General features: G+C 35.6%; 1 protein-coding gene across 2 annotated transcripts; it reads left to right on the forward strand.

Moving 5' to 3' along the window:
• Positions 1–16: 16 nt before the first annotated feature.
• Positions 17–19,320, forward strand: LOC144970750 (uncharacterized). Of its 2 annotated transcripts, XR_013645018.1 has the most exons (6): positions 57–299; positions 874–1,161; positions 4,076–4,213; positions 4,938–5,042; positions 12,975–15,816; positions 16,078–19,320. XR_013645018.1 is itself a non-coding variant. In XM_078910738.1 (5 exons), the coding sequence occupies exons 1-5, from the start codon at positions 243–245 to the stop codon at positions 13,674–13,676; spliced, it is 1,290 nt and encodes a 429-aa protein (XP_078766864.1). In that variant the 5' UTR covers positions 17–242; the 3' UTR covers positions 13,677–19,320. The 2 variants fall into 2 exon arrangements, 1 of the variants encoding a protein (XP_078766864.1); XM_078910738.1 differs by having other exon boundaries at positions 17–299; positions 12,975–19,320.
• The last annotated feature ends 1,194 nt before the right edge of the window (positions 19,321–20,514 follow it).

The following is a 20,514-nucleotide window of genomic DNA, read 5'->3' on the forward strand; positions in this document are numbered from 1 at the left end:
CAACGAAACTCCTCTTGTTGCCCGGTTACATGATCGTATGTCAACAATGCTATTTTGATTGAACCAGTCATGCCCGAGCGTAACATACTCCACGCTGTAGTATTTCCGGTGGAATCAGACTAGCAGACAGAACATTCTAACTTGTTTCGAATTCCACAGTGTCAGACCTGATTACAAGACTTGCCGTTTATTTGTATGCAACGGGAGGATAACAAAGATAGAAGTCAACGTAAACAATCACAATGTCATCCTTGACTAATCTTCAAAAAGCTTATGTAGATGGGCTGAAAAAATTTACGGTGAGTTTTAAGACTGGATAAAAGTAACACGCGTGTAGCTATATATTTATCAAGTTTTAGGAAGACGATCTTTCCATTTTGTCTGGGACCTTCGCACAACGATTCTCATGGATGATTTGAGAGAAAAAAAAAAAACCCAACAGAACAATCAACCAAATACAAACAGACAAAAAACAAACAACAACAACCCCCCCCCCCCCCCCCCCCCCCAGGATAAAAGTAAAAATTGTGCGAAGGAAGATTGTCAGATCCCAAGTAAAGGTGACTTGTTTAGCGATCCAAATAAGACATATCTTGAGTAAAGAAGAAAGAGAGATAGAATTTATATGTTAGTAAATTGATTTTTTTTTGTAGGTCCCAATCTTCTCGCAGATAAGTTGTGTGTGTTATCCTCGGTCGCACTCTTGCACTGTCCAGCAGTGAAACCGGTTACCATCAGATTTTCCATTCAAACATATCAAAAAAAAACTTCATTTGCTTTTTCCATACACTAACATCCTTCTTTAATGATTGTGTCAGGTTTATTATTATTATTATGACTGATTGATTTACTTATTTCTTTGTTCCCGTATAGGGTAATTCAACGGCGAGAAAAGTTAGTCGACAAAAGAAGACAGATGAGAGAGATGAGAAACCCGTCAGTGCATTCAGGCTATATGACCCAGCTCTTGGTGGGAAGCAAGCATTTCCTGTCACCAAGACCATGTTTGTAGCATCCTTATTTTTTTGGGCTGCCTTTTTCTTCCTTATCTATATGGGAATCAGCTACGGTCTCATGTATGCTCGGATCACACAGGAGCATGATCTCACGGAAATGTGTGATGATTCTTTTAGTAAAAAAGATGAGAAAAACATGGCAAGGGTAAGAAATAAATAAGGCATTTATTCTACACTGCTTGATGATGAACATTATATGGAAATTTGAATTAAATTTCAGGAGTCAACGTGAACTTATTTACAGGTCTGATAACCCTAATTGTTGAGCTTTGAGCTTTTTTTTATAAAGCGCAATATCCAGTAAATGTGCTCAAAGCGAAAGGTTTCCCTGGCCAACAGCAACACTTAACATGTAGGACGGGACGTGGCGCCTGTTAGGCATTATTATAATTTTTCTGGACAGAGAGAATGCTGTTAACGGCCAGATATTCATTTTACACCTGAGTACGGTGAGAGAATGTGAGTAAAGAGCCTTTTCCAAGGATTCAACTATGTGCCAAGCGAGGCTCGAACCCAGGCCCTTCCGATCCGTAAGTGAGTGTCATACCACTAGACCACATAGCCGCAATTGTTATGGGCTCATTGTTGTAATGGAAATACTCTCACACCAATGCAAAATATTGTCCATTACAACAATATCAAATAAAGACCATAATTGTTGTCGGTTATCAGACCTGTTAAAATGTGCACAGTGGTCAAGAGCTGTTGTATTATAAAAAGATAATGCTTTCTAGTCTTTGACTGTATTAGATTTTTAAAAAAATGATATCTATCAGCTTTAAAATAGAAAAAAACAAATAGTGTTTTTCTGAATGTTCATTGATGGTGCATCTTAACAGGTTTATCTGCAACTTCGTTGTGCAATTGCAATCCCCAGTTTTCAGTATCGTTGCTGTTTTTCTGTATATGGTCATCACGAAAAAAGGGTCACAAGAGTCATAGGTTTATGACTAAACCCATCCGAAGCAATAGGGCCAGACCTCATACCAACTAGAATAATTAAAGAATGTGCTGATGAAATAACCCTGTTCAAGTGTAAACTTTTCCAAGAATCCCTGAACAAAGGAACAGTACCTACCAACTGAAAGTGTGCCCTTATAACCCCAATCTATAAAAGGGGCAAACGAAACCTAGCTTCAAATTATAGACCTGTATCTCTAACTTCAGTCGTTTGCAAGATATTAGAACACATTATATTCCATTCTACAACAAACACAACATACTAGTCGACAATCAGCACGACTGCCACACAAACGATTACTTTTAAGACTGGAATTTGGAATATTGGGGGTAATGAAACAAATCAGTCAGAGAATTTGGAACAACTGCAAAATCGTCTATTTTGGTTCAAGGATTGGCTTTGCAATCGAATGCAACAAGTAGTCATTAGTGGAAACCAAAGCGAAAAATGTAATGTCTTATCAGGAACAGTAAGGAACATTACATGGGTCTTTATGCTTTTTGATATTTATAAATGACCTTGGAAACAATTTATCTCCACAAACAAGGCCTAAACTGTTTGCTAGCGATAGCCTTCTTTTCAAGACAATAGATAGTAGCGCAGATGCACATGAACTCCAGAAAGATCTTGATTCCTTCCAGACGTGGTCAGATACATGGCACATGAAGTTCCATCCAACAAAATGCTATGTCATGTCAATATCTTGTCAAACAAGAAAGAGCCTTATACTCACAATTACACAATGTATGATCATCCTTTACAACATGTTGACTCCATAAAATACCTTGGAGTCCATCTCAATATGACACTAAAGTGGCAAACCCATATCACAGCAAAGACAAGTAGAATGCTGGGGTTTCAACATAAACCAATGCCCACGAAGAATTAAAGGCCAGGGGTACACAGCACTTATCAGAGTATGCTAGCGCTGTGTGGGACCCCTTTAAAAAAAGGGCATAGACAAAATTGAAAAAGTACAAAGAACAGCTGCAAGATTTGCAACCAGATGCAAATTCAGAGACCCAGGTTGTGTCACATCTACCCTCCAGTCACTTGAATGGAAACCATTGAAAAACCAGCGAAAGTTATCCCGTATTGTTACCTTACTACATAAAAAGCAAATCAGATAGGTATGCTACGCGTAGATACAATGCATCACAATACATACAACCATTTACAAGAACAGACACATACAAACAGTTTTTTTTCCCACAATCAATAAATGACTAGAATGTCCTGCCACCGGACATATGAGCGTTGAATGCTTGAAAACTTTCACAAAAGTTTTGAATGCACTAACTCGTCAAAGTAGTAATCTGTGACTGTTCCATGTTTTGATTGGACTGTAACTGTACATTTGCAGTGATGGGCCAGTGGGGTCTTTTGCAAGAAATTGAAGATTGAAGATCTGTTTATCTTTGTTACTAAAAATTATTAAACAAGCGTTATTTGGTCCAGTCTGAAGGCGATTGTTAGACCACAAGACCACAAAGCTGCACAAAGAATTATTAGAATTGACTCTGGAGATGTGTTACAATTCCAATATTTATAACATACACGAGAGAATGCATTGATTTCAGGCACTTTGACAACTCAATAATAAGCGATTTGGCTTATTTCCTACTTATTTCTATTCATTATGCTCAGCCTTTGACTAGCTAGATTAATTTTATTTTTCCAAATTCCAGATTGATATGATTATAGATCAAACCATTTTCTATAAAGATAGTAACAGGCATGAAACTCTTGCTTCAATGAAGTCTTAGTCTCATCGCTGTCGCTGCTCTCTTAGCAAAAACAGTTGCCGTGTCAGATTAGGTTGGGAATAGAATCAAACCCCACCAGCTGGGTCCTTGGTGAGGTCCTCTGACGGCCCATGATGGTCATAGAGGTCACTTGCTGTGCCCTCTATCCTTCAATGACTGAGTGAGGTCTTCTTACCTCCCATGGTGAGCAGAGAGGTCACTTCATTGTTCTTCTATCCCCCATAGAGTCACAAGTGCCTTAAAACCTATAAAAACAAACTCCAATACTTCAATTTTAAATTTAAAATACCTCAAACTGAAATACAACTATTGTTTCAACTGCACATCTCTAGGTGGAGAGTTACCCAACAGGCGATGCTGGGCCATATCTCATACGTCTTCATCCAGCCAAAGAGCAAGAGGATGTTCCTCACGAATCCACCACCCTCCCACCTATGGTCACTGCTGTCACCTCAGCTGATTTTTTTCAGGTATGTGAAATACAGTGGACACCACAGGGGATCGGCTATAAAAGGGATTTGCTCTGGTCCCACTATCCTTGATATATCGGGTTTCCTTTTAATATTGATTTGTAGAGATTGATACAAAGATTTTTTAATTTCAGTAAGATCTGTTCTTATGAATACACTGTATTTCCGATTACTAAACTAAATATCTTGGCTTTATGATAGCATGTTAAGTGCAAAACTAATTGTTTATCAGTGACACACATATATGCCCCCTATATCTATTGAAAGTAACACAGAGGAAGATATTAATTACCTAAAAATTACAACTTAATTGTCCAAAACACACTTGATTCAGAAAAAAACATAAACCAGATAAAAAATATAAATATATGAATAAATAAATATAAAAATAAATGAATGAATGAATGAATAAATAAATAAATAAATTCATTAATTAATAAACTTTATTCATTCATAAGGATATTGGTTTTACAAATGAGAATTACAAGAATGAATAACAAATCGTTATTAAAACTAATTACATAATTTTATAAAGCAATGAGGTAAATAAAATAAATATAAAAGTAATAGTAAATGTGCATCCATAAAATTAATATTAATACATTTTCAAAAAAAACTGTCATCACAATTCCTGTCAACCCAACAGTTTTTTTCTGGTTTCTGTAAGTAAAGTGTAGAAAGTGCTTTGGAATAAAACTGTTTCTTATCCTGTTTTCTTTATCAGGTCCAAGGTTTAATTCATCACATAAATAATGACATGAAAGACGTCTATCCTGACATAAGGCTTATAATATACGACCTGGGCCTTTATCAAAAGGAAAGAGATTTGGTGAGTAATACAAGATGTAATGATTGAATTATATTAGTGTCAAAATGGTAAAAATGAACATGCTGCAACCTCCACACTGCCGATTGAAAAATTAAAATTGATTTTTTGTAACATGGAAAAAGCAAAATTAAAAAAGAAAATTGAAATATATGTATTCTTATTTTTTGCCACTTTGATCAATATTAGTCACTTTTTAAAAATCATGTTATTAATCTTCAAACGGCTGAAAAATAATTTCTTCGAGTCAGTACATGATATGAGCAAAAGTTGAAAAATTCATGATTCTTAAATTTCTTGACATTCATATAAACTCAGCTCACACCGAACCGAACCAAAGAACCTAGATTGATGATGACAATGGAAGTCTTCAGTGTGTTTGCAAATGATTCTATTCAATAAGATATAGGACAATAGTGCCGTGTTCTGAAAAAAAAATATTTTCATGGAAATCACGGGTTTGAGAGTATTTGACAAGATGAGGTTCGTTTTAATCAATTGATATACGAAGTACTAGTCTTCTGGAATATGTGGGAATTTTTTCAGAGTACAGCAGAGCAAAGAGCAAATCAATCATGAAAGATACTGTATTGAAAGCACCTGTAATAGTTTGATTGAAGTACCTCTGACTCTAAGCCTGCCTATGTGCAGCTATGTGGTCTAGTGGCATGACACTCGCTTTCGGACTGGCATAGTTGAGCCCTTGGAAAAGGCTCTTTACTCACTTTCTCTCACCGTACTCAGGTGTAAAATGAGTACCTTGCCATTAACAGCGTTGTCTTTGTCCAAAAAAAATTGTAATATCGCCTAACAGGTGTCAGTCCCGTCCTACATGTTAAGTGTTGCTGTTGGCCAGGGACCCCTTGTAAAGCGCTTTGAGCACGTTTAGTAGATATTGCGCTATATAAAAGCTCTAGAAAAAAGAAAGAAGCCATGCATTAGAAGTACAGTTCACTCTGCTTATTCGCACATTGGTTAATCACACGCTCCGCTTATACGCTACACCTTCCAGAAAAATGCAATTTTTGCTATATGATCACTCCGCTTAATTGTACACCTTCTGCGCTTAATTGCTACACCTTGATTCCATCTTGACTGGAGAAAAAAATCTAAAAAGTACACAAAAAAGTAATGATTCGATTGATTAGTTACAATGGACTATAATATACCCATCAGGGGTGAACTGATATCTCAGGAGCTACTGGACTCCATTCAGCCACATAAATGTAATAATCTTGTTATTGTGGTATCTTGTTATTTGGGTTGCAGGGGTACATACAATAATGAAGCCTCTTTGTAGTTTTCTTCAAGTTACGTGTAGTTTTTAATGAGGAAGGTGTAATATAGTCGATGGAGTAAATGAGAGAGATTTGATAGGGAGGATGTATGGAGTTGTTCTGAGAGGTTTGGTGGCGAGATATTTCTTGATAATGAGGTGTAGTTTTTGTTGTTGAGAATGAGATGTGTGTAGTTGCCAGTGCCGCTATTTTGGCAGGCAGCGTGGCAGGCTTCTTGAGGCTTGGGACGAATGAAGAGGGAGTGATAGAACAAAACAAGATCTTATTTTGCGCAAGAGATATGCTGAGTTTTTTCTCTCGCGCAATGCTCAGGGTCGTGATTGGTTCTAAGGAAGGGGCGACACTGTCAAATAAAGAAACAGAAATAACACACTATTAAATCTTACTATCTAATAGTTTTATTTCAATTAGGATTGCCCCCGACGTGAGTCGGGAGGCGAATGACCAATGCATGTTATATAATGGAATAGAAAATGAAGATTGGCACTCAGCCCTCAACGTAAGTCGAGTGGCGATACGGCCAATGCATGTTATATAATGGAATAGAAAATGAAGATTGGCACTCAGCCCTCAACGTAAGTCGAGTGGCGATACGGCCAATGCATGTTATATAATGGAATAGAAAATGAAGATTGGCACTCAGCCCTCAACGTAAGTCGAGTGGCGATACGGCCAAAATTAGTAATATAATGATAATCGAATGTATCAATAAAACATGAATATTTACCAAGTGAGATAATGGCATCGAATATGCCAACATCATTAAGCATAAAAGCATAAGATATAAATCACTACCAACAATCTCAGAAGTTTGGTATAATTCTATGATGCAGGGCATCATCAGGACATTATACAGCTATAACGATTAATGACCAAGAAAGCTTGACAGACAGACCGATAACTGAGCATACAGCTAGTCAGACAATAGGTACTTATGCCTATATGTGTATCAGGTGACAGGCATATAGATAGTTGAATAGATTATTAGGTAGATTGATATGTAGCCAACTGTAATCTCATACTAAGTAATTGAAAAGGTAAATATATAAAGATGGGTACATATGTGCATAGGCAGACAGATTAGTAAGTATACAGATAGATAGGTCCGTAGGTCGGTCGGTAGATGGATGGATGGATAGATAGATAGATAGATAGATAGATAGATAGATAGTTAGATAGATAGATACAGAGAGATATAGATGGATAGATGGAAGGGATGTGACAGTGACAGGATAACTATACCAACAACATTAGAGTAGGCCGATATTATTTACAAATCACCAGTAATAAAGATCGTGGTAAGTTTGTAATCGTGATAAACAGATTATTGCTAGCACTCATGTAATCAATTAATTAGACTAAGTATTTTCCTCATGACAGATACAAGTTATACTGGCACGTATTCGATTTACTGTCATTACACAAAGGCATTAACAATCCACGGAAATGATATGAATAAAATAAGAAATCACGATGTCAATAATTAAAACAATAAATGCAACAGCAACAACAACAACAACAATAATAATAATAATAATAATAATAATAATAATAATAATAATAATAATAATAATAATAATAATAATAATAATAATAATAATAATAATAATGACAATGTTAATAATAAAAGTTCAACATACCTGTCAAATAAAGAAACAGAAATAACACACTATTAAATCTTACTATCTAATAGTTTTATTTCAATTAGGATTGCCCCCGACGTGAGTCGGGAGGCGAATGACGTTGAAGCGAGGTGCGCCACTGGTTTTATCCTTTCTCCCCACTTAAGTGCGACGGCGCGCAGCATACCGCAAGACGAATAGAAGGAGACCATAACAGAAAGTGCTATTTAAAAAAATACAAGAAGTATGAAACCATCATACTACATACTTCCCCCTCAAGACAAAAAATCGTCCCCGATTTTCTTAATAAACTATAAGCAACTAATCCCAGATAAAGAGGAAAATATACATAAAAGATAATAATATAATAGCAATTAATAAAATAGCAATTATCGTAATGCCCATGCAATCATGTATGAGCGCTCAACATGTCCGCTCCACCTTCAGCAGTAATGGGAGGTGGCACTTTGCCTGACACCTGTGCCACCAAGGCCTGAAGCCTAACAGCCCACGCTGTGACTGCTTCATTCTCTACCTGCGACGCGATGGCAATCTTTTGCAAGAGATCGGAAGAAGGCAAAATATTACCATAAAGTCGATCAAGACTTTGAATGATCGCGTCGCAGGTCACTTCCTCCCCCATCTGAAGAATGAGGTCGGCCGGTAGCCCTTTTAGAGAGCGTCTCATGGCCGCCACAAGGATGCGTTCCGAGAACATATGAGAGCACTGGAGGTCTTTAACCTCCAGTTTCCACTGCAAAAAGGAACAATGAGAAGGGGACCCGTCATCCCCGGAAAAGGTGGAAAGTCGTGGAGCGTCAGCTCTAACGGCTGAGACATTGACAGGTTGCTCCGTTTTCTTTGTTTCCTGCACTGCATTGAGCAATTCCATTCTTTATTGCTCATTCGACAGAGCAGCGATGCCGTCGATCAAATTCTGAATCGACTCAGCCATTTTACTAGAGCGTTGGAGATAGATAGATAGATAGATAGATAGATAGATAGATAGAGAGAGAGAGAGAGAGAGAGAGAGAGATAGAGAGAGAGAGAGGGGGGGGGGGGAACAGGTAGTGAGACAGAGAGAGAGAAGGGGGAGGGGGGGGGGCGGTGGAGTTGTAAGGACTGCAAAAGTGATTAACAATAAGTGATGAGTGAGTGACGGGGAAGAGGGAGTGGAGGGAGGTAGGAGGTGGATGAGGGGCGCGTAGAATGGTGAATGTCAGTACAAAGTAAAATAAAATTAAGAACTGAACAGCCAAAAGGGGAGAAAATTGGAATGCGGGAATTCCAACTAAGCCCCCAAACAAAGAAATGCATTTTCAAAAGTCACACTTCGTCTCTAACAAAAGAACAACTAAGTCCACTAAGTCCTGTCTGAAATTGATAGCAGGCAGGAGAAAAGGGGAGACAGAAGGGCTTGTTTCCGGATTTACTTGGAATCCAATACTTGAGATATCTGATAAAAGCAAAAAGAGGAGTTGTTGAATGTCTGACACCTAACCCAGTCAGCGAGTCTTAGTGTGCGCAATCAACCAGAAAGTATGACCTAACATTAACAACTGTCTTCCAAAAGAAGGAAAGATGGAAACGTATTATTATTTCCATTTACTTGGAGGTTACGTTCTACTGATCATAACATACAAAATGATAAGTGTTCTGAGCACTCATGCTGTGAGTGAAGTGCTTGACACACGCAAACATATGTTATAAATTTCATGATACTGCCCACAGACCAGAAAGGTACAAGTCAAAATAAACATAAACAAAATCACTATAAAATTTGCGTGCATGGACAAAGTGTCAAGAACAAATAAATGGAGCTGTTATAAAATGAGCATAGTGAAAACATGTAACGGAAGAGAGAAAAAATACAAATTAAAAATTCATAATAATAAAAGCAAACAAACGAGGTAAATATTCACGTGGAGAGGGGACGAGGAGGTACTCGAGGTGGTGGGGGGGGGGGGGGGATGGAAATATAAGTAAATAATTTACACCAAATATGTCTCACCACTCGGTTGATCAGACCGGGCAGCGAAACAAAAGGCAAAAGAAATGAAATACAATGACACGTTAAAACACACAACAAAAAATGAAAGGAAATATAAAATAAAATTATCAGGCCTGATGTAAAGAATGTTTCTAAAAATAATATTTTCACTGTTAAGAGAAAATACGATTAACACCGCACATCAGATCATTCACTTCATTTCTTTGTCTCAGCGTGGGTTGTCATCACTGTTATCTAGGGTTGTCATCGGATGCCCTCTCTTGGTTGCTATGCAGCCAACATCGCTATCATCTATTGCACAGTCAAAGCGGTCCTTATTTTCACAGTGTCGGGCCTTCCCATACGCTGGGCGCCAATGTAATAATCTTGTTATTGTGGTATCTTGTTATTTGGGTTGCAGGGGTACATACAATAATGAAGCCTCTTTGTAGTTTTCTTCAAGTTACGTGTAGTTTTTAATGAGGAAGGTGTAATATAGTCGATGGAGTAAATGAGAGAGATTTGATAGCGAGGATGTATGGAGTTGTTCTGAGAGGTTTGGTGGCGAGATATTTCTTGATAATGAGGTGTAGTTTTTGTTGTTGAGAATGAGATGTGTGTAGTTGCCAGTGCCGCTATTTTGGCAGGCAGCGTGGCAGGCTTCTTGAGGCTTGGGACGAATGAAGAGGGAGTGATAGAACAAAACAAGATCTTATTTTGCGCAAGAGATATGCTGAGTTTTTTCTCTCGCGCAATGCTCAGGGTCGTGATTGGTTCTAAGGAAGGGGCGACACTGTCAAATAAAGAAACAGAAATAACACACTATTAAATCTTACTATCTAATAGTTTTATTTCAATTAGGATTGCCCCCGACGTGAGTCGGGAGGCGAATGACCAATGCATGTTATATAATGGAATAGAAAATGAAGATTGGCACTCAGCCCTCAACGTAAGTCGAGTGGCGATACGGCCAATGCATGTTATATAATGGAATAGAAAATGAAGATTGGCACTCAGCCCTCAACGTAAGTCGAGTGGCGATACGGCCAATGCATGTTATATAATGGAATAGAAAATGAAGATTGGCACTCAGCCCTCAACGTAAGTCGAGTGGCGATACGGCCAAAATTAGTAATATAATGATAATCGAATGTATCAATAAAACATGAATATTTACCAAGTGAGATAATGGCATCGAATATGCCAACATCATTAAGCATAAAAGCATAAGATATAAATCACTACCAACAATCTCAGAAGTTTGGTATAATTCTATGATGCAGGGCATCATCAGGACATTATACAGCTATAACGATTAATGACCAAGAAAGCTTGACAGACAGACCGATAACTGAGCATACAGCTAGTCAGACAATAGGTACTTATGCCTATATGTGTATCAGGTGACAGGCATATAGATAGTTGAATAGATTATTAGGTAGATTGATATGTAGCCAACTGTAATCTCATACTAAGTAATTGAAAAGGTAAATATATAAAGATGGGTACATATGTGCATAGGCAGACAGATTAGTAAGTATACAGATAGATAGGTCCGTAGGTCGGTCGGTAGATGGATGGATGGATAGATAGATAGATAGATAGATAGATAGATAGATAGATAGATAGATAGATAGATAGATAGATAGATAGATAGATAGATACAGAGAGATATAGATGGATAGATGGAAGGGATGTGACAGTGACAGGATAACTATACCAACAACATTAGAGTAGGCCGATATTATTTACAAATCACCAGTAATAAAGATCGTGGTAAGTTTGTAATCGTGATAAACAGATTATTGCTAGCACTCATGTAATCAATTAATTAGACTAAGTATTTTCCTCATGACAGATACAAGTTATACTGGCACGTATTCGATTTACTGTCATTACACAAAGGCATTAACAATCCACGGAAATGATATGAATAAAATAAGAAATCACGATGTCAATAATTAAAACAATAAATGCAACAGCAACAATAATAATAATAATAATAATAATAATAATAATAATAATAATAATAATAATAATAATAATAATAATAATAATAATAATAATAATAATAATGACAATGTTAATAATAAAAGTTCAACATACCTGTCAAATAAAGAAACAGAAATAACACACTATTAAATCTTACTATCTAATAGTTTTATTTCAATTAGGATTGCCCCCGACGTGAGTCGGGAGGCGAATGACGTTGAAGCGAGGTGCGCCACTGGTTTTATCCTTTCTCCCCACTTAAGTGCGACGGCGCGCAGCATACCGCAAGACGAATAGAAGGAGACCATAACAGAAAGTGCTATTTAAAAAAATACAAGAAGTATGAAACCATCATACTACATAAATAACAAAGCCTGGATAATGAAGATGAGGATGAGTCATCAGAGTGTGACACACCACCCCTGACAAACACTGAAAAACTAGACATGCTGGACAACCTACGCTACTTTATCCAAGAAGAATGCTTGACAGATGATCTCCCAACATTGGCGATATTGGAGACAAGGGCTTATAAACCAGGTTAACAGAATAGAAAGCAATCAACGCTTCACGATTACTATTCTTACAAACAATAAAGTCACATTTTGTTGTCGATAAAACATGAAAAAGAAAAGAAAAAACGGGAAAAAAAAACAACACCCCCCCCCCCCCCTAAAAAAACTTCTTATGAGGCCATATCTTGAACATGAAGGTCCCAAGCCCGTAGTAAGCTCAGAGAAGAATGTCCTACATAAATGGCACATACTAGCTGGTGCTTAGATGTTTTTTTAGCTTCTCTGCTTAATTGCACACTTCGCTTAATGGACACACAACCCCAAAATCTTGAGGGTGTGAAGTCAACTGTCTGCATAGTTTAGAAGAACTTTGTCTTCTAATCAATTTGTTACAAGAAATGCATTTTCATTGATAAAACCTATTGGGCATTATATCAATTTTGAAAATGTGCCATTGAAGTGTTATCTATTATTATTATTTGTATTTCATAATCACAGTTTTTATTCCTTTCCCTCAGATTCAAAGATACTGCGATTGTGACATTAGAGATTTTGACTTTGACAACTTTCCAACCCACGTGAGACAAATCTCAAACTATGCTTGGCGTCCCATCGTACTTCAGCTTCTTCTGGAAGAGTACGGGTCTGTCATGTACATCGAACCACAAGCACGATTCAAGAATCCTTCTTCTGCAAAGTACCTACGAATGAGAGGTTCAAAAGATTACTTTCTGTGGGATCCGATGGTATTCACATCAGTAATTGCCTATACTGATTACGGTTTATTTCATTACTTGAATGAGAGCAGGTGTGCTTTCAGGGACAGCAGTCTTCTTAGCTCCGAAGCAATTGTACTTTATAGGACTAAAGCAACTTGGTTTGAAGTGATGAAGCCGTGGTTGAAATGTGTTTTTAACGCTGAGTGTATTTCTCCCAAAAATGCCAGATATTCGGGTTGTATAGAAATCCGCAAACCAAAAACAACAGGTTGTCATCGTTATGATATGTCAGTTCTAAGTATAATACTGAACCGGGGACGACAGTACACAATTGATAGGGAGAAGATGGTTTCCTTCAGACTCACGCACTCAGTTCAAGAAACAAATGCATTTTTCCCTGAGCAACCCTGGACTTATAATGAAATACTGTTTGTTTGTTTAATCCCTGTATTTGTTGTTATAGCATATAAATTTTTGTGTAAACGAAGGAGATGGAGATAGATAGTGACTTATTTCATTTTTTGTCATTTTGCCAAATTAGTTATTTAATGTAAATTTTAATCAATCTTTCTTGTCATCTGTAACTCATTGCCTTTATATTATATCAGAGTGAAGTAAACACAGAAAATTGAATTTGGACTTCAAATATAACATTCGAGTTAAATTTGTGTTTTTACTGGAAACTACTATATCATTATTGAACTCCTGAGATTCAAATTTCCAACATGTCCCAATGCCACTGTGTGACCAGGAGTGTGCATTGGAAATGAATTGGAAATTTAAAACGCAAGAGTTCATAAAACTTTTTATTATACACCCTCCAATGACCACACCTATATTATTTCTTCTCAAAATGTATTCTTTTTTACAATGCTTCGTTCTCGAGTGAAACCATTTTGCATTAAAAATCAATTTATTGCACGTAAAAATCTATTTTTAGTAAAAGCTTATGTGTGCCAGAGAAAAAAGTTCTTGAGTTGCAATGGGTTTTTTTACAAGGGATAATAGGGACGCCGTGTAAGTAAGTTACAGCTAATAACCCAAATTAATAATTTTTTATCATTTCATTTCACCTCGAAGTCAAATTTATGGCATTTGCTTCACGGCGATATAATTCTAGAAATGGCCAAAATTAATTTAGTTATTTTATAATAGACGTTAGTATCTCTTGATTGTCATGTGAAGTAATCAGTTTGAAAGGTGTGCGATTGGCGTGCACATAGATGCAGGTCTGATAACCGAATGCAATTATAAGATCTTGATTTAACACTGTTGTAATAGAAAATATTTTGTGTTGATTTGAGAGTATATCTCCATTACATAAATGAGACCATGACAATGTGGGTTATCAGATCTGCAAATAAGTACTCGCCAAGTGAAATGAAATGTATGAAGTAGAAGATTGGACGTTTTGTATCAGAATTAGAAAGTTGCAATATACTTTATTCCTCAAATCATAGTGCTACTGATTGAACTCTTGAATCAATTGATATTTTGTAGTTAAATATAATTCAACTCTAATTTTTTTGTTCAATGCAATATAACTTTATAGTTTTGGATTAATACAGGGCAGCTTGTTTTCTTAAATTGAATATAATGTAACCATTTTTCTTAGTTGAATACAGTGCAAGTATTTTTAAGTTGAATGCTGTACAATTTATCTTTTTTTTTTTTTTTTTTAATTGAATATAATGCAACTCGTATATATATATATATATTTTTTTAATGAGTACGGTGCAATTTAGTTTATTTTAGAATTTGAATACTGTGCAAACCACTTTTATTTGTTTGATATGTTAGGGTTTGTTTTTAAAAAATTATTTTTGTTAGTTCATTTTTTTTTTTTAATTTTACGCAGTGCAGCTCACTGTTATTATTTTTTGTAGTCTACAATACAACCGATTTATAACATCATTGCTTGGACTATGATAATGTTTATAAAACAAGGGTGATGGATGAAGGGTTGGAGTATATGCGGGCATCAAGGAAATTTGTTTTTGGTCGAATACATGGGATTTTTCCTACATCTGATGTTCACACTGATGAATGACTTGAAATACTTTGAGTTTCTTTTGTAGGCACAGTGCTAAACAAACTTATTGTCTTTATCAAATGCCATAAATTTCAAAAAGCAACAATCTCCTTGACGTGTTTGTGATCATTGCTGTCTGATAAAAATAATATATAAGCTTAATTCATCCACAAGGAACTTGGGTTTACAAACTCTTATTACAAGAATGATTAAATACGCATTATAAACTATATTTACATATTTTATAAAGCAATATGTATATTAGATATCAAAAACTTTGGACAACATGGGTGATTCCTGTTGACATTAGACATCCTGTTTGATAGATTATCTATATTCATTCATTGAATGCATAGGATTAACGTGGCAGAAGGGCGTAATTTTTATTTTTGATTAATTGAGTGAATTAAAATAAAAGCAATGGTAAAAGTACATCTATAGTATCAATATTAATTCAGCTTAGACAAGAATTGATGTCAGTGTGACGTCTTCATCAGACTCGCGCCATGGTTTGAAATTATTGAGAAGAGATGAGCATACCTGTCTACTTGAACATTTCAAAATCAGTAGCCAACACAAAATTCATCAGTAATAAATGGTACAATTTTAGTAATACTCCACCAATTAGCAACAACAACAACAACAACAAAAAATGTTTTAAATACTGTGTAAAATAAATGTTGTTGATCTCCACCATTACGAGCTGGCATTACTAAGCTATCATGGGCGTGAACTGAGCAGTAGACTTTATAACTTTAAGGGAACATTTTTTTTTCTTTTTTTGATAACTGAGGGAACTTAATAAATTAAAAGAAAAAAATAATTTTTTTCTCCAACACTAAGACCAAATTGCTGTGAAATCAATTTTAGTAATACTCCACCAATTAGCAACAACAACAACAACAACAAAAAATGTTTTAAATACTGTGTAAAATAAATGTTGTTGATCTCCACCATTACGAGCTGGCATTACTAAGCTATCATGGGCGTGAACTGAGCAGTAGACTTTATAACTTTAAGGGAACATTTTTTTTTCTTTTTTGATAACTGAGGGAACTTAATAAATTAAAAGAAAAAAATAATTTTTTTCTCCAACACTAAGACCAAATTGCTGTGAAATCAAAATCCGTAATATTTCTTCCATTCCCGTATGTCCGAAATTGTTACCTAATTTCCGTAAGAAAAATGGACGATCCGTAAAAGTAGGCAGGTTTGGATGAGACTACATATAACACTGATGTATTTTAGTAATGCTGCTGTTCCTTTGTATTTAATACTATTTTCATTTAAATCTGCATTTTAGTTGAAACATGTTCAAAACCTTTTTTAAAACCTCAATTCTGGATGCTTTTCATCTTTGATTTAGACGTGTGTAGTAGATAAGATTTTTTATTCTTTTATTATGCTCATTATTTTCAAAATTTCATCTTGGTTTGTTTGTATGTTACCACTTTTTCTTTATTATTATTTTTAAAAAAATAATTTTTCACTCCATTAACAAATAAATGATCTTTCTATTTAAATTGTAAATTCTTTACTTAAATGATACGTGTATGTATTGGCGTGTGATAAACATAAATACGCACCATCACCACTTAAAATCCAGGCAGAAGGTCGTCTAAAGTTTTTACTATTTTTGTTGTAGGCTGTAACAGGGTTTTGAGCCCGAAACATTCAGTGCTTGGTATTTTGTTCTTCTTCGAAGTTGTTTTTTAAAAACTTTTGTACATTGCTTTTTTTCCAGCAAAACAGCTAGACTTCCTCACTTCACATAGCATTGCATCCATAATTTTATCAATTCCTGAGATATTAAAAAAAAAAAAACATTAACTCATGCAGACCTTTGTATAACCCAAAAAAGAGATCTTTTGTTGCTTGATTATCGAAAATTCAACCAATGGAAAGGAAGGAAATGATCTAGATATTGTTGAATGATTCATTTAATGGCCTGAAAAAAAAATGTTCTCAATACTCATTGCTGTGTAATCAATTCATTGTAAATATTGGCTTCTCTTCTTCTCACTTGTTTTGCTTATAAGCTACAGGGTTGTTCCAAGGAATGTTCAAAATGATTCATCAAAGTTCAGGGCCAAAACTCTGTAAGCAATAAAGATGCACACCTGAAGTACATATCAAATTAGAGGTAATCTTAATAAGATTTAAGTCACATAAGATTTCATTCATAATATCAATCAGGTAATTTTAACAATACCTCATATATTGACAACCATACTTTTTACAAGTGTTCAAAAAGACTTCCTTTTGTAATTTGAACTTTGACTAATCTTTTGTTGAAGTCAAGTCACGCTTTCATGGTCCTTTAATTTAGTTGACATCAGTTGGAATAGGTGGTACTTATACAACATCTTGTTTGTAACCCCATAAAAATATACACATGTCCATCCATCAAAAAGCAATCAAGCTGTGAGAGTACTTTGCACTAGACGTGTTCTATCAAAAGGGTTGTAAGCAATTGCTATTTTCCGTATAATGTTATAGAAACCATGATAAACTCTGGCTCCACAAGCCCAATGACCCTGAAGGACTTAAAATAAATAAGAGGTTAGTTTTGATGAATCATTTTGAGAAACCTTGTATTATTAAAAGACTAACAAATTTAAGAAGAAGATTTCTAAAAAATTGAAGTTTGAAAGGGAGTGCGCATACGTTTATTCATTAGATTCCGTAAATAGTCAAATATCATTATAGCATAACTACACATGGCTTCATGGTCTAGTGGTATGGCATTTGCCTTTGGACCGGTAGGTCCAGGTTTTGAGTGGCGCAAAGTTGAGTCCTTGGAAAAGACTCATTACTCACATTCTCTCTCTCTCTCACTGCACTCTGGTGTAAAATGAGTACTGGCCTAAACATAAACAGTGGCATGTCTGTCAAAAAGAAATTGTAATATCGGCTTACAAGGGTTAGGTTTCGTCCTACATGTTAAGTGTTGCTGTTTGCTAGAGATCCATTGTAAAGTGCTTTAGCATGTTTAGTGGATATTGCGCTGTACAAATTAAGCTCTGGTTTTTGTAATATCTTATTTTTGACTCATTCATATTCCAATTTTCTCTCAAAATTCAACATATTTTCCCACACATTTTTACATTGTACAAACCTATTATTATAATCATGTTATGTGGTAGTTTCTACTTTAGGTCATCTATACAATGACCCATTCCCCCCCCCCCCCCCCCACCCCAAAAAAAAAAAAAAATAACAAAAAAAAAAAAAATTACTATTAATTTTTCTGGCGATGACATTGTATTTTTCCATTTTATATTTGTCATATTTTATGATTCAATTGTGTTTTTCTTTTCTTTCATTATTTTAGTCATAATCAGAGGCATAATGATCTGGAACGCGGGCTGTCATGAACCTTTATGTCCGTGTGGTAATGTTTAAAAATTACTTTTTTTCTTAAGGTGTATAATATAAATTTCGAATAATTATAACAATGGTTATCAGTCAAACCATGTGAGACTCGATTTATTTCGAGATAATTTTATCTCTTATTATTATTAGGGAATTCGAATAAAGTCAAAACTCTTTTAAAGTCAACTTCTGCGTAAAGTCAACAACTCTTATTGATCCCAAATTTTCTGGGGTTTTATTTTGGTTTTTAAAAATTTATTTTTTATTATCATCTAAGTGTGTTTCCTTGAGAATGGATAAAAGTCAACCTTGCTTAAAGTAGTTAACCAATCGTTCTGGCCCGTAGATGTTGGCTTTATCAAGATTCCACTGTATTTGGATTTAACAGCCGACTGATTTCACAGAACGATGAACAATTGTTACACATTGGGCTTCTGGATGCTTCAATAAAGTATAAGTTGTATGACAAATTGTAAACCAAGACTTTATTGACGCATAGAGAAGGCCAATAACCATTGCAGTTACTGCTCTCTTGGTGACAACAAACATGATGTCTGGTTTAAAAGTTTTGTACTCTTATTTATTTTGGATTGTGTGTGTGTAGTTGAGTGAGTAATGTGCAAGGTTGATGGAATGAAGAAACGTTTGGTTTACTCTATACAAAATTGCATCACAACTTTACATTGACATCAAACTGCGCACTGAGTTCATTTCAATAAAAATCAAATTGATATATAATCCAGCTTTCTATTTTTCATGTTAGATAAGACTGTTCTTTTCCAAATTGATATATTGATATCTTGATACCCGTGTGTAAAGCATTTTGAGCACTTCCTCGTGATATGGTGAGCGTTCAACAATCACAATCTATTATTATAATCATCATTATAATTATAATAATGATAATAATAATAATGATGATAATACTTATTTTTATTATTTAATATCCCACCATGCTCAAAAGACCCCACCGAGTGCCCAGTCCCAAAGTCTTACAAAGACAATAGCATAGGGTATTTGGCAAATGGTGACAGCGCCAAGTCATAAACAAATACTGACCATTTTAAACGTCTGTAACATGGCACAGCACTTGTCACCAGCAAGATTGGGATGGCTACTCTGATTAGGACACGCTCTAACTAGAAATCTACTTGCCATGTGCCTTGGCTTGAGGCTGCAGTATTCTACTGGCATCACAACAGAATACATAGTTTTAGTTTCAATGGGGTACCGATTCAACGACAAGAGGCATGTTAGGCGATAATATTTTAGTAGAAGATTTCGACAGAAACAACACAGCACACATTTTCCACCCGAATACAGTGAGAATATGTGAGTAAAGAGTTCCAAGGACCCTCCTATGCGCAGCTCAGAGTGGGATTTGAACCCAGGACCTTCCGGTTTGAAGGCGTGTGTCATACCACAAGACCACAAAGCTGCACACAAAAAAACTTGATCATTTACATAGCACAAGATCCACTGTGCTTAAACCGCTTAACAAGGGTTCCTTAGCCAACAGCAATAATGTTTTTGTTTTTGTTTTTAAGTGTTTTACGGCACTTGCAACACATTAAGGTCATATCAGCGCCAGTAAAAAGGAAGAAAATGGGATAGTTTTTGTTTTTAAGGGTTTTACGGCGCTTGCAACACATTTAGGTTATATCAGCGCCAGTAAAAGGGAAGAAAATAGGATGGTAAAAAGTTCTAGAATTACAATTAAAGCACCCAAGAAAAAGTAAGACAAAGGGGAACTGAGAACAAATAGGGATCAGATGTAGATTCCAAGAGCATACCACCAATGTACTTAGTTTGAAATCACCTACAAGTCTCATCCAGACACAAGCACAAAATCCAACAAAGAGGAACACACTCAAATGCTTACATTATACATTCAAAATAAAAATAATAATACATAACAGAGAGATGATTTAC

This window comes from Berghia stephanieae, chromosome 4 (genome assembly GCF_034508935.2).
Source record: "Berghia stephanieae isolate SIO BIC M18660-M18661 chromosome 4, UCSD_Bste_1.3, whole genome shotgun sequence".
Taxonomy (NCBI): Eukaryota; Metazoa; Mollusca; class Gastropoda; order Nudibranchia; family Aeolidiidae; genus Berghia; species Berghia stephanieae.